The sequence below is a fragment of the Sinocyclocheilus rhinocerous genome, unplaced genomic scaffold (assembly GCF_001515625.1).
Source record: "Sinocyclocheilus rhinocerous isolate Xijiao unplaced genomic scaffold, SAMN03320098_v1.1 scaffold878, whole genome shotgun sequence".
In the NCBI taxonomy this organism is placed as follows: domain Eukaryota; kingdom Metazoa; phylum Chordata; class Actinopteri; order Cypriniformes; family Cyprinidae; genus Sinocyclocheilus; species Sinocyclocheilus rhinocerous.
Window position 1 is genome coordinate 707,750 of NW_015664312.1, and position 13,776 is coordinate 721,525.

Genomic DNA, 13,776 nt, shown 5'->3' on the forward strand with positions numbered 1-13,776 from the left:
TTAACGTAGTAGAATGAAGCAGGGTGAGGCTGAAAGCCGTCGAAGCGAAACGAGGCCGCTGAACGAGCGTGACACGCGGCTTGAAAGCAGCGGAGCTTTTATTATGCCACACTTTACCGCTTCCGCTCCTTCCGGTCGTGCGTATGTGGGGGGAAAAGCAGCGCTGTTTTATCATACTAGATACATTTGAAAGTTCTGTTATTATGCTACTCTGTGCGGCCGTCACCGGTCTATTAAAACGCACAACATATTAAAGCGTCTTTGGTGTTTCCATATTTTCTACAAAACAAAACCGGAAATTGAGGGTGTATGACGTCATTGGCAGGTGACACAATGACACTATGGACACGGCCCGTGTCACTAGTTAAAATTGCTTATTTCTCTGGATTTAAACATTCTTTAAACATTAAAACATTTGGGATAATGTAGGTACACAAGTCAGCAAAATATATAACACTGTTCTAGTGGTTTTTTGATATTTTAATTTAAAAAATCTTACATATTGTGCCTTTAAATAATTAAATAAAAATATTTTTTAATTAATACAGCAGCAGTTTATTTGATGATCTAAAGGAATGGTCATTTTCATTTGATTACATTTTAAAGATTGATTAGATTCATTAAGTTTTAATTAATTTGATTGCGTGTGTTTTTAGGATGATAAGTGTTAAATCATTTTTAAAAATTAAAACCAAATTTGACGCAAAAAAAATAAAATGGGATTTCAAAAAAATAAAACCGATTTCATGGGGTCTTTTAATATTGTGAATTTAAATAAATTAGTAATTGGTTAATTTTATGATGTTCAGGTGATTAGTTGATTTATATTTAATTTAATAATTGAAACTGAACCTAGAATAAGTACGGAAAGCACAGAACTTAGGAAATATTACAGTTATATTATTTCCTAGGAATAGTTACTGCACAAAGAAAACTTCTAACTGTGAACACAACTGTCAGGTTAACAGTCCTTTGGAAAAAATTCTGAAATATATTTGTAAACTGGTTTTACAAGAAAAACTTAACGAAGGGGAAAGAATCATCTTTGCATACTCTACTCAGTGCTTTTAATTTATTGCATTATGCAGCATGTGAGACTAGGCATGGGCCGGTATGAGATTTTGACGGTATGTTAACCTTAAGCAAAAATATCACGGTTTCACGGTATTGTTGTTACAGCTGTAAAATGTGTTACTTTTAAATGTCTGGGTAAAAAAAAAAAGCTAAACACAATATATTTTGAGGAACATACAGAATATTTGGAACAGTAGTATTTGTTTATTTTTTCTTTGATTTATTTCTGAAATGTGGGCTGTCCTGCAGCTTTTGATGTGGATGGTTGATTTGCTGCTAGAGCTGCTGCCCTAAAAAGAACTGACATCTTTATTTAACCTAAATCTGTAATTATAGTTATTTAATTGTAGTTATATAATTCATATACATAAAATGTATATAATTTCATATTTATTTATTTATATAATTTCATATACATAATTTGATTTAATAATAACCCAATTTGAAGCAAAAACAATGTTCTGACTAGCTTTGTGAAATTATACTACATGCCTGAACGAATCAAACAGCAGATGCTCTGAATGGGACGCATATTCACTCTCTGACAGCAGGAGGCACTGATACAGCGTTTCCTTGGTTATAGGTGAGACAGTGATAGGCTGCATCATGTGACTTTAAATTTACTCCCAAGTGTGTTGTGAAGTTGCTGGATTTGCTGAAAATGTCATCTGCCATTTAAAACTAAGTATTACCTGACCACTATTTGGCAGTTTGGCGTTCACATTCCCAATTGCATTTCACACCATTGGATTCGGGATAGAGGGAGGCATGAGAAGAGTTGCTGATTCAGCAGCAGCAGGCAGGATTACTCGTTTCCGGCTTTATGAACCTGTCTGCCATCAGTCTGCTGTTTGATTGTCTCCGGTCTAACTCATCCTCCCCGTCAGCTAATGCTGGTTTACATATTCAGCACTTGTGCTGGCAACTTTGTGTGCTGAAACGGTTCATGATCTGTATTCCACATGGTCTGGCTGCCTTTGAGGACTTTTTTTTTACAACAGGAAGAGACTGAGGCTCCAGATGCTGAGTGTTTCTAAATATGTGAGCGTTTGTAGTGAGACTGAGTGAATAGAATTGAAAAAGTTGCTCTCTGGAGAGGCCTCAAGTGCACCTGCTGGGATTTTTTAACAGATGACAGCTGCATTGCATGCCTGACATAGCTCAGGCTTTCTTGGCATCACATGGGTGTTCAAACAGAGCGTGTTAACCTCAACCTTTCTTTGCACGAACTGGGCTAGGTTTCAAGGCCAACAAGTTTTCAAATATGTTCAGAATAGCAGGTATTCATGCCACTCATACTAAATGTATTGTACAGAAAACATTATGCTAATATTCCAGTCTTAGAGACCAATTAAACTCCTTTTTTTCCCAGTTTTAATTTTTCTGGATTCCATTTTGATGGTTAAATAATTTTAGTCATTTTGATTTAATCATTAAAAATATGCCAAATTCTGTGACTTTTCCTGCAAATTGCAATTTTATGACTGGATTTCCCAATTGGCCCTGCAATCGAAGCATAGCCTTTAGGACTCTAGGATCTCTAGGCCTTTAGGATATCTGACTTCTTTTGTTGTTGTTCAGGTGTGATCTACCTGAAGAACATGGTGACACAGCACTGGAGTGAAGGAGATAATGCAAACACTGAAGGGCCTACCAGTAACATCCCAGAAGAGGACAGGCAGTTCATTCGAGACCACATAGTGGAGGCAATCATCCAATCCCCAGAGCGCCTCAGGTAACACAGCTGTACACAGAGTGGTGGGATGAAAGATCACTTTCTTCTATAACTTTTTTTCTTCTCACTTTCATAGAGTGCAACTCACAACTTGCATTCACCACATGATCAAGCATGACTACCCCGCAAGATGGACTGCTATCGTCGACAAGATTGGCTTTTACCTGCAGTCTGATAACAGTGGCTGCTGGCTGGGCATCCTGCTGTGCCTCTACCAGCTGGTCAAGAATTATGAGTAAGAGAGCCGTGAAACACTCACAGGTGGTGTTCAAACTGAGCATGATTTCTGAATGGATTTGAGAAACCAGGCTTTGGCACTGAGTGTCTGATTTGATATTTTGCAGTTGCTTAAATCGGATAAGTTCAGACAGTGTATTCAGTTTTAGTTGGTTGTTATGGGAAAGGCGTAGGCATCAACATGATGCCAAGTGACATTGTTCTAAAATGACTGAGTAGCAGTCTAAAATGGAAATCTGGAAATTTTGCCCCGCCACTACCCATCATAGCAAAGAAGACCGTTTACATTTTACATATGAGATGAAATCATTCTGGTTTTATTTCTGTTTTAATCGGAATGTTGACACATTGGAGCTGCACGATTGACAAATATCATAATCACAATTTCCATTGAATGATGTTACATTGTTTAAAGCAAATGCATGCCATATTTTTATATGAAAATAAGCTGAAAACACTCTAGCTGAAAAACTTTTATCAGTTTGTCAGTGTGAACAAAGCCATACTATATACCACCAATGTTGAGTCCTGATAGAAGTCTGTTTTTTTTTTTTTTGTAAGGTATAAGAAGCCTGAGGAGCGCCAGCCATTGGTCGCTGCCATGCAGATCTTTATGCCCATGTTGAAGGACCGATTCGTACAGCTTCTGCCGGACCAATCCAATGACTCTGCCCTGGTGCAGAAACAGATCTTCAAGATCCTTTACGCTCTCTTCCAGGTGTTACCATCACTTCTGGTGCCTGTACTAAAGGAGCTTGCAACTTTTCCACAATGAAGCTTTTGTGGTTTTGGTCTCATGAATTGATTGGTCTGTTTTTACAGTACAACCTCCCTCTGGAACTGATTAATCGCCAGATTCTGACCGAGTGGATGGAGATTCTGAAGACTGTCGTGGACAGAGATGTTCCTCCAGTAAGACGTTTTTTGTTTATAATGCCTATTGTGTTTGGGCTCACGTGAGAGTTTAGCATAATGGAAGGCTTGGCTTTAATGGTCTCACAGTGTCTGTCGATTGGCTGTGGGTGGACGGTGTGCGTAGCGTCCATCTACGTTTAGTGCCGTCTCCGGTCTGTGTCTTACAGGCCGTGAGATGGTTCTCACATCACACTCACAGCCACAGAGCCAATGGAGATCATAGTACTGTCCCAGTGACGTCTAAACGACCATCCACCACTGGCCAGCCTCCATAGTCTCCTACAAGATCCAGTAAACTCCACTTAAAGATCATGAATCAATGGCTATGTTCAGGAAAACATACTACTGTACTACTATTTGTAGTATGTATACTGTGAACGAAATACCTGGGTGTGGCATACTACAGTTAGGAAAGTTTCACATATTGTTAATAGTATGCAGTGTTCAGTTTTGTCTCTAATCTTCTAAAGTGCTTGTGTGTGTGGCTTTGCAGGAGGCCCTTCAGGTGGATGAAGACGAGAGGCCCGAGCTGCCCTGGTGGAAGTGCAAGAAGTGGGCACTTCACATCCTCGCCCGGCTCTTCGAAAGGTGCAGTACTAACATAACATCACTTCCTCCCAGGAACACTAATGATAAAGTTTTCACAGATGACTCATGGTCCATTTGCATCCCAGCCCACGCGGAGCAGTTGGAAACACTCGAGTAGTTATTTTCAGCACAAGGTCTTGTGTGTTTGAAACGGTTACTGGATTTTCATGCATGTTTTTGCCCCAAGGTATGGCAGCCCTGGCAACACAACCAAAGAGTATACAGAGTTTGCAGAGCTTTTCCTCAAGGGTTATGCCGTGGCTGCACAGCAGGTAAACAGGAGACTTCAGTAGGTTGTTCAGTGGGTTTTTGACATGTTGAGATAACTGATGACCTTTGACTGTTTGGTTCTGGTAGGTACTGTTGAAGGTGTTGTATCAGTATAAGGAAAAGCAATACGTGGCTCCCAGAGTCTTGCAGCAGACACTAAATTACATCAACCAGGGAATCGCACATGCCGTCACTTGGAAGAACCTAAAGCCACACATCCAAGTATGTAGATGTTCTTTTACATGTTTTTTTTCATAATGAAATTCCTAAGTAATATTAGGGACAGTATAGTAAAGTTGCAACATAATGGAAGTATTTTCTTCCGTATTGTCATATATATTTTTTTCTTTTTTAATATGTATGTTTGGCAGATTGGAATGAGAGTTTGCAGCTGATCGTAAAAAGTGTGCGAGGTTTATGCAGATGAAAATACTGGTGAAGTCAGGCATACGTTGACAGTGATGTCTTTTGATTTTAAAAATTACAAGCTCAAAAAAATAAATAAATAAAACGCATCATGCATGGATGAGCCGTTCACAATAAGATCAAAAATATTAATTTAGAAATTAGATGCCTTGAATTTCCATGCTAAATTTGGAAAACCAAAAAGCCAGTGTTGCCAAATTAAGTAAAATTTAGTTTTAAAAGGTCAGGTTTCTTTCTTTCTTTCTTTCTTTTTTTAAGGAAAAATATTGTTTTAGTTTTTCCCATAATGCATCAATATAACAATTCATGTTTACCAAAAGTTTTCTTAAAGGCATAGTTCACCCAAAATGAAAACACTGTAATTTACTCACCCTCAAGTTGCTCCAAACCTGCATATACATTTTATTTATTTTTTTTTCTCTCTCTATTGAGCACAAAACATTTTGATGAAGGTTTGTAATTAAACTGTTGATGGTAGTCATTGCCTTCCATAGTAGTTTATTATTTTATTTTTTTTCCATATTATGGAAAGTCAGTGGCTACCATCTATTGTTTGGTTACCACCATTATTCAACATATCTTTTATGTGCAACAAAAAGAAACTCATGAGGACCTGGTCCTCAAAACTCACAGGTTTGGAACAATTTGAAGGCGAGTAAATGATGACAGAATTTTAATTTTTGGGTGAATCGCTTTAAGATGTTTGAAACCTTCATCTCCGTAGGGACTTCTGTAAACTTCTATGAACTGGTCACTGAATCAGTATATCGGATTGATTAATTGAAACTGACAGTTGAAAAGTATTGATACATGGAAATAAATCAGACTTTCCTAAAACACTGTTTTCGCAAGTGAGATTTAAATCAGAGATCCTATTTAAATAAATCTTGTCAGTTCTCTCAAAGTCACAAGTTCTAAAGAGCCAATAGGTGCATTTTCTAACAAAAATATTGATTCTTAATTATTTAATTTATCTCCTAACCCTGGTTGGAGCTACTGAAGTACGTGAGTGTGTTGCGAGTAATAAGCCATGAGTAGCTGTGCATTTGTGATTTTACTGCAAGTGCATTCTTAAGTGAAAACTTTCTTAACCAGTGTAAAATTACTGTAAAGCACTGCCTCATGTTGTCACACAACTTATCCAAGTTCTTGTTGTACAACTTGAATGTGTCTGGTTTCAGGGAATCATTCAGGACGTGGTGTTCCCCCTCATGTGCTACACAGACAGCGATGAAGAGCTCTGGCAGGAAGACCCTTATGAATACATCCGCATGAAATTTGGTTAGAACACCACCTTATTTTTCTGAACCACTAAAAGTTTCTTTGAGTAGAAGACTAAAGCCAGATATATCTGCTCATTCTTTCTTTCTCTCGCTCTGCTTCTTCTTAGATGTTTTTGAAGACTTCATCTCCCCCACCACTGCAGCTCAGACGCTCCTCTTCACCGCTTGCAACAAAAGGAAGGAGGTGGGTGTTTGGAGGTGCCATCTGGCATGAGTCCTATGATGTGATTGTTTTTGGCTGAGTTTTGTATATCTCTTACTGCCAACCCTCATGTATCCAATCAGCACCCGGCAGCTCCTTCAACAGAACTGTTGGATGCTTCTGATGCCAGGTGGAAAGAACTTCTCCGTCATCTCAAAGAGCTGTGTCTCTTATTCCAATGAAGCATTTTTCTTTCTTTGTAGTTTGACTTAGTTTTTATTAGGGCTGCAATGAACAATTTTTTTGATAAGAAATTAATCTGATGATTATTTACTCGGTCGTACCGTTAACTCGGTCTGTATGATGTGCATGAAGCCCGTGACATTTAACAGAGATTTGCTTCCTCTCAGGACAAACCTTTATGTAAAATGGAATTACTGACACGGTTTTCTAGCATTTACAGAATGAAAGTTGAAAAATGTAAGTTCTGCGCAGGGGAAAGCAAATTTGAAGACGAGCCATGCTACACTTGAATAATTGTTTTTTTTTAAGATCATACTATGATGCATTCTTATGTTTGAATAACTTGATTCTTTTTTAGCACTTTTCCTGCAGCCGTTCACTCTGTATCCTCCACTATATTTGTCCATAATGCACTACTGTAAAGTGACATGACTGACAAGATATTTTCACTTGCAGACGTGATTAATCGTGTCAAGTTCATTGTCGGATTTTATTGATTAGTTGTTGCAGCCCTAGTTTTTATGATTGGTAGGAATTACTTGATTCCGCACTAGTTTAGGAATACTATGCTTAATTTGAAACTGTCCAACCCTTAAATTGGCTATTGCTTATTCGTGCACATGCTCTGTCAGAGCTTTCTCAGGTGTGTAAGTAACTTGAGAGTTTGAGTTCCAGCCTGTGTTTTGAAAGTCTCCATCGATTGGCTGTGGGTGGACGGTGTGCGTAGTGTCCATCTGCGTCTAGTGCTGTCTCCATTCTGTGTCTTACAGGCTGTGAGACGGTTCTCATGCCAAACTCACAGCCACAGAGCCAATGGAGATCATAGTACTGTCCCAGTGACGTCTAAACGACCATCCACCACTGGCCAGCCTCCATAGTCTCCTACAAGATCCAGTAAACTCCACTTAAAGATCATGAATCAATGGCTATGTTCAGGAAAACATACTACTGTACTACTATTTGTAGTATGTATACTGTGAACGAAATACCTGGGTGTGGCATACTACAGTTAGGAAAGTTTCACATATTGTTAATAGTATGCAGTGTTCAGTTTTGTCTCTAATCTTCTAAAGTGCTTGTGTGTGTGGCTTTGCAGGAGGCCCTTCAGGTGGATGAAGACGAGAGGCCCGAGCTGCCCTGGTGGAAGTGCAAGAAGTGGGCACTTCACATCCTCGCCCGGCTCTTCGAAAGGTGCAGTACTAACATAACATCACTTCCTCCCAGGAACACTAATGATAAAGTTTTCACAGATGACTCATGGTCCATTTGCATCCCAGCCCACGCGGAGCAGTTGGAAACACTCGAGTAGTTATTTTCAGCACAAGGTCTTGTGTGTTTGAAACGGTTACTGGATTTTCATGCATGTTTTTGCCCCAAGGTATGGCAGCCCTGGCAACACAACCAAAGAGTATACAGAGTTTGCAGAGCTTTTCCTCAAGGGTTATGCCGTGGCTGCACAGCAGGTAAACAGGAGACTTCAGTAGGTTGTTCAGTGGGTTTTTGACATGTTGAGATAACTGATGACCTTTGACTGTTTGGTTCTGGTAGGTACTGTTGAAGGTGTTGTATCAGTATAAGGAAAAGCAATACGTGGCTCCCAGAGTCTTGCAGCAGACACTAAATTACATCAACCAGGGAATCGCACATGCCGTCACTTGGAAGAACCTAAAGCCACACATCCAAGTATGTAGATGTTCTTTTACATGTTTTTTTTCATAATGAAATTCCTAAGTAATATTAGGGACAGTATAGTAAAGTTGCAACATAATGGAAGTATTTTCTTCCGTATTGTCATATATATTTTTTTCTTTTTTAATATGTATGTTTGGCAGATTGGAATGAGAGTTTGCAGCTGATCGTAAAAAGTGTGCGAGGTTTATGCAGATGAAAATACTGGTGAAGTCAGGCATACGTTGACAGTGATGTCTTTTGATTTTAAAAATTACAAGCTCAAAAAAATAAATAAATAAAACGCATCATGCATGGATGAGCCGTTCACAATAAGATCAAAAATATTAATTTAGAAATTAGATGCCTTGAATTTCCATGCTAAATTTGGAAAACCAAAAAGCCAGTGTTGCCAAATTAAGTAAAATTTAGTTTTAAAAGGTCAGGTTTCTTTCTTTCTTTCTTTCTTTTTTTAAGGAAAAATATTGTTTTAGTTTTTCCCATAATGCATCAATATAACAATTCATGTTTACCAAAAGTTTTCTTAAAGGCATAGTTCACCCAAAATGAAAACACTGTAATTTACTCACCCTCAAGTTGCTCCAAACCTGCATATACATTTTATTTATTTTTTTTTCTCTCTCTATTGAGCACAAAACATTTTGATGAAGGTTTGTAATTAAACTGTTGATGGTAGTCATTGCCTTCCATAGTAGTTTATTATTTTATTTTTTTTCCATATTATGGAAAGTCAGTGGCTACCATCTATTGTTTGGTTACCACCATTATTCAACATATCTTTTATGTGCAACAAAAAGAAACTCATGAGGACCTGGTCCTCAAAACTCACAGGTTTGGAACAATTTGAAGGCGAGTAAATGATGACAGAATTTTAATTTTTGGGTGAATCGCTTTAAGACGTTTGAAACCTTCATCTCCGTAGGGACTTCTGTAAACTTCTATGAACTGGTCACTGAATCAGTATATCGGATTGATTAATTGAAACTGACAGTTGAAAAGTATTGATACATGGAAATAAATCAGACTTTCCTAAAACACTGTTTTCGCAAGTGAGATTTAAATCAGAGATCCTATTTAAATAAATCTTGTCAGTTCTCTCAAAGTCACAAGTTCTAAAGAGCCAATAGGTGCATTTTCTAAGAAAAATATTGATTCTTAATTATTTAATTTATCTCCTAACCCTGGTTGGAGCTACTGAAGTACGTGAGTGTGTTGCGAGTAATAAGCCATGAGTAGCTGTGCATTTGTGATTTTACTGCAAGTGCATTCTTAAGTGAAAACTTTCTTAACCAGTGTAAAATTACTGTAAAGCACTGCCTCATGTTGTCACACAACTTATCCAAGTTCTTGTTGTACAACTTGAATGTGTCTGGTTTCAGGGAATCATTCAGGACGTGGTGTTCCCCCTCATGTGCTACACAGACAGCGATGAAGAGCTCTGGCAGGAAGACCCTTATGAATACATCCGCATGAAATTTGGTTAGAACACCACCTTATTTTTCTGAACCACTAAAAGTTTCTTTGAGTAGAAGACTAAAGCCAGATATATCTGCTCATTCTTTCTTTCTCTCGCTCTGCTTCTTCTTAGATGTTTTTGAAGACTTCATCTCCCCCACCACTGCAGCTCAGACGCTCCTCTTCACCGCTTGCAACAAAAGGAAGGAGGTGGGTGTTTGGAGGTGCCATCTGGCATGAGTCCTATGATGTGATTGTTTTTGGCTGAGTTTTGTATATCTCTTACTGCCAACCCTCATGTATCCAATCAGCACCCGGCAGCTCCTTCAACAGAACTGTTGGATGCTTCTGATGCCAGGTGGAAAGAACTTCTCCGTGTTCCCCCTCATGTGCTACACAGACAGCGATGAAGAGCTCTGGCAGGAAGACCCTTATGAATACATCCGCATGAAATTTGGTTAGAACACCACCTTATTTTTCTGAACCACTAAAAGTTTCTTTGAGTAGAAGACTAAAGCCAGATATATCTGCTCATTCTTTCTTTCTCTCGCTCTGCTTCTTCTTAGATGTTTTTGAAGACTTCATCTCCCCCACCACTGCAGCTCAGACGCTCCTCTTCACCGCTTGCAACAAAAGGAAGGAGGTGGGTGTTTGGAGGTGCCATCTGGCATGAGTCCTATGATGTGATTGTTTTTGGCTGAGTTTTGTATATCTCTTACTGCCAACCCTCATGTATCCAATCAGCACCCGGCAGCTCCTTCAACAGAACTGTTGGATGCTTCTGATGCCAGGTGGAAAGAACTTCTCCGTCATCTCAAAGAGCTGTGTCTCTTATTCCAATGAAGCATTTTTCTTTCTTTGTAGTTTGACTTAGTTTTTATTAGGGCTGCAATGAACAATTTTTTTGATAAGAAATTAATCTGATGATTATTTACTCGGTCGTACCGTTAACTCGGTCTGTATGATGTGCATGAAGCCCGTGACATTTAACAGAGATTTGCTTCCTCTCAGGACAAACCTTTATGTAAAATGGAATTACTGACACGGTTTTCTAGCATTTACAGAATGAAAGTTGAAAAATGTAAGTTCTGCGCAGGGGAAAGCAAATTTGAAGACGAGCCATGCTACACTTGAATAATTGTTTTTTTTTAAGATCATACTATGATGCATTCTTATGTTTGAATAACTTGATTCTTTTTTAGCACTTTTCCTGCAGCCGTTCACTCTGTATCCTCCACTATATTTGTCCATAATGCACTACTGTAAAGTGACATGACTGACAAGATATTTTCACTTGCAGACGTGATTAATCGTGTCAAGTTCATTGTCGGATTTTATTGATTAGTTGTTGCAGCCCTAGTTTTTATGATTGGTAGGAATTACTTGATTCCGCACTAGTTTAGGAATACTATGCTTAATTTGAAACTGTCCAACCCTTAAATTGGCTATTGCTTATTCGTGCACATGCTCTGTCAGAGCTTTCTCAGGTGTGTAAGTAACTTGAGAGTTTGAGTTCCAGCCTGTGTTTTGAAAGTCTCCATCGATTGGCTGTGGGTGGACGGTGTGCGTAGTGTCCATCTGCGTCTAGTGCTGTCTCCATTCTGTGTCTTACAGGCTGTGAGACGGTTCTCATGCCAAACTCACAGCCACAGAGCCAATGGAGATCATAGTACTGGCCCAGTGATGTCTAAACGACCATCCACCACTGGCCAGCCTCCATAGTCTCCTACAAAACCTACACATGACATGAATCATGAATTGCTTTGGTATTTTGAATCCTATGTTAACCACCTTTGTTGTATAACAGGTGCTGCAGAAGTCCATGGGCTTCTGTTATCAGATCCTCACAGACCCTGCCTGTGACCCCAGGAAAAAAGATGGCGCTCTTCATATGATTGGCTCGCTGGCTGAGATTCTTCTCAAGGTGATTTTTAAATTAATATTAATAACAATAAAATATAATAAGAAACAATACATATTTTGTTTTAATTGTTTTTTTTTAACTGTTTAAACATGTATTCTAATAAATAAGCTTATGACACCAAAATGTGCAAAAACTACTAGCCCAATTAATATTAAAGACAAATTAATGGTCTGTAATAAAATAAGAACAAATAAAGAAATGACAAGCAGTAAATGAAATAAATTTATAAAATATATCAAATACATTTTTTCAGGTAGTTCTAACAGTAGTATTCAGGTGCAGAAATTGAATGATTGATTAATGACGCAGATGGCAGCATATTGGACTGCTGTCACCTTAAGACCAAATTCACTATCTAATATTATGATACACATTCAACTTCTTTCTCAGCTGTTCACTTAAGACATAACTGATTGTGTTTGAGGATACTCACCAAAACATTGATTTTTGACATTGTTTGTACTTGTCCATTCAAGACTCAAAAGATCTTTTGCATTTGCTTGTGCTTAAATGGTCTAAAATCGCTTGAATGTTTAGATTGGCAAGGCTTAAAAAGCAGCATTGGTTATTCTAGGATTGAACATTCTGAGTTGTATGGATGATTTTTTTTTTCTTCAATCAGAGGAAGATCTACAAAGACCAGATGGAGTTCATGTTGCAGAATCATGTCTTCCCTCTGTTCCGCAGTGAGCTGGGTTACATGAGAGCCAGGGTGAGAGATGTGCTCATTGCAGTTATTAAACATTAGTTCAGCCTCTAGATGAAAGCAACAACTTGAGTGCTGCAAACTGTCGGCTTGTCTTAGTTCATGGTAATTCTGCCTCTAGGCCTGCTGGGTTCTTCATTACTTCTGTGAGGTCAAGTTCAAGATTGACCAGAACTTGCAGACAGCCCTTGAGCTCACCCGCCTGTGTCTGATCAACGACAACGAGATGCCTGTTAAAGTGGAGGCTGCCATTGCCCTCCAGGTCCTCATCAGCAATCAGGAGAAAGGTAAGATTTCACTCATTTATCTCCCTTTTTCTGTTTAACGCTTTCGTCTTGCATGAGCTGAATTTGAGATGACTTAGTGTGGTTTTCCCATCAGCCAAAGATTACATCACCCCCCACATCCGACCCGTGATGCAGGCTCTCCTCCAAATTGTGCGTGAGACAGAGAATGACGATCTTACCAACGTCATCCAGAAGATGATCTGCGAGTACAGTGAGGAGGTCACACCAATCGCTGTAGAGATGACCCAGCATTTGGTGAGAGCCATTGAAATATTCATTTAACCCTGTAAAGCCTGACATGAAATAACAGCTCTAAAAAATTTATTTTTGAAATGGGAGAGTTTAGACAAAATCTTTAAAAAAAAAAAGGTATTTGTACGTGTTCGTTGTTTGGTATCATATTTGATAACGGAGAAAATATGATAAAAAGAGAATATGTAGCTCATACTTGAGGAGGAAAAAAAACTACATTTTTAATAAGACCAAACTGCATAAAATAAACTGCATATAAATATCAGTTGTCACTCTTTATCTCCTAATAATATGTCTTAATGCAATGATATTTAAATACTTATTATTATGATCATAGATCTGTAGCTTTTATTATAGGGGCAAAGCATATAATGCAGTGCAATACAATGATTGGGAGGTAGACAAATAAACATTCCTCAAAAAATATTTTTTTTGTCATATTTGATACATTTTAACATGATTTTTCTGAAAATGAGATATGAATAATCAAGTAATCAAGTGAAAGTTGCTTCAGTTCAGTAAGTGTTCATCTTGAAATATTACTAACAAT

At 38.4% G+C, this 13,776-nt stretch overlaps 1 protein-coding gene across 1 annotated transcript in view; it reads left to right on the plus strand.

Annotated features, from left to right (window-relative positions):
* Positions 1 to 13,776, plus strand: part of LOC107730064 (importin-7-like) — a 28,660-nt gene that overhangs the window by 7,894 nt on the left and 6,990 nt on the right. Inside the window, exons 3-15 of the mRNA XM_016540797.1 lie at positions 2,656 to 2,809; positions 2,886 to 3,044; positions 3,608 to 3,764; positions 3,869 to 3,958; positions 4,455 to 4,549; positions 4,737 to 4,821; positions 4,907 to 5,041; positions 6,427 to 6,526; positions 6,636 to 6,712; positions 11,865 to 11,981; positions 12,604 to 12,693; positions 12,809 to 12,974; positions 13,069 to 13,229. Coding sequence (XP_016396283.1) covers positions 2,656 to 2,809; positions 2,886 to 3,044; positions 3,608 to 3,764; positions 3,869 to 3,958; positions 4,455 to 4,549; positions 4,737 to 4,821; positions 4,907 to 5,041; positions 6,427 to 6,526; positions 6,636 to 6,712; positions 11,865 to 11,981; positions 12,604 to 12,693; positions 12,809 to 12,974; positions 13,069 to 13,229 — 1,586 coding nt within the window. The remainder of the gene's footprint in view (positions 1 to 2,655; positions 2,810 to 2,885; positions 3,045 to 3,607; positions 3,765 to 3,868; positions 3,959 to 4,454; positions 4,550 to 4,736; positions 4,822 to 4,906; positions 5,042 to 6,426; positions 6,527 to 6,635; positions 6,713 to 11,864; positions 11,982 to 12,603; positions 12,694 to 12,808; positions 12,975 to 13,068; positions 13,230 to 13,776) is intronic.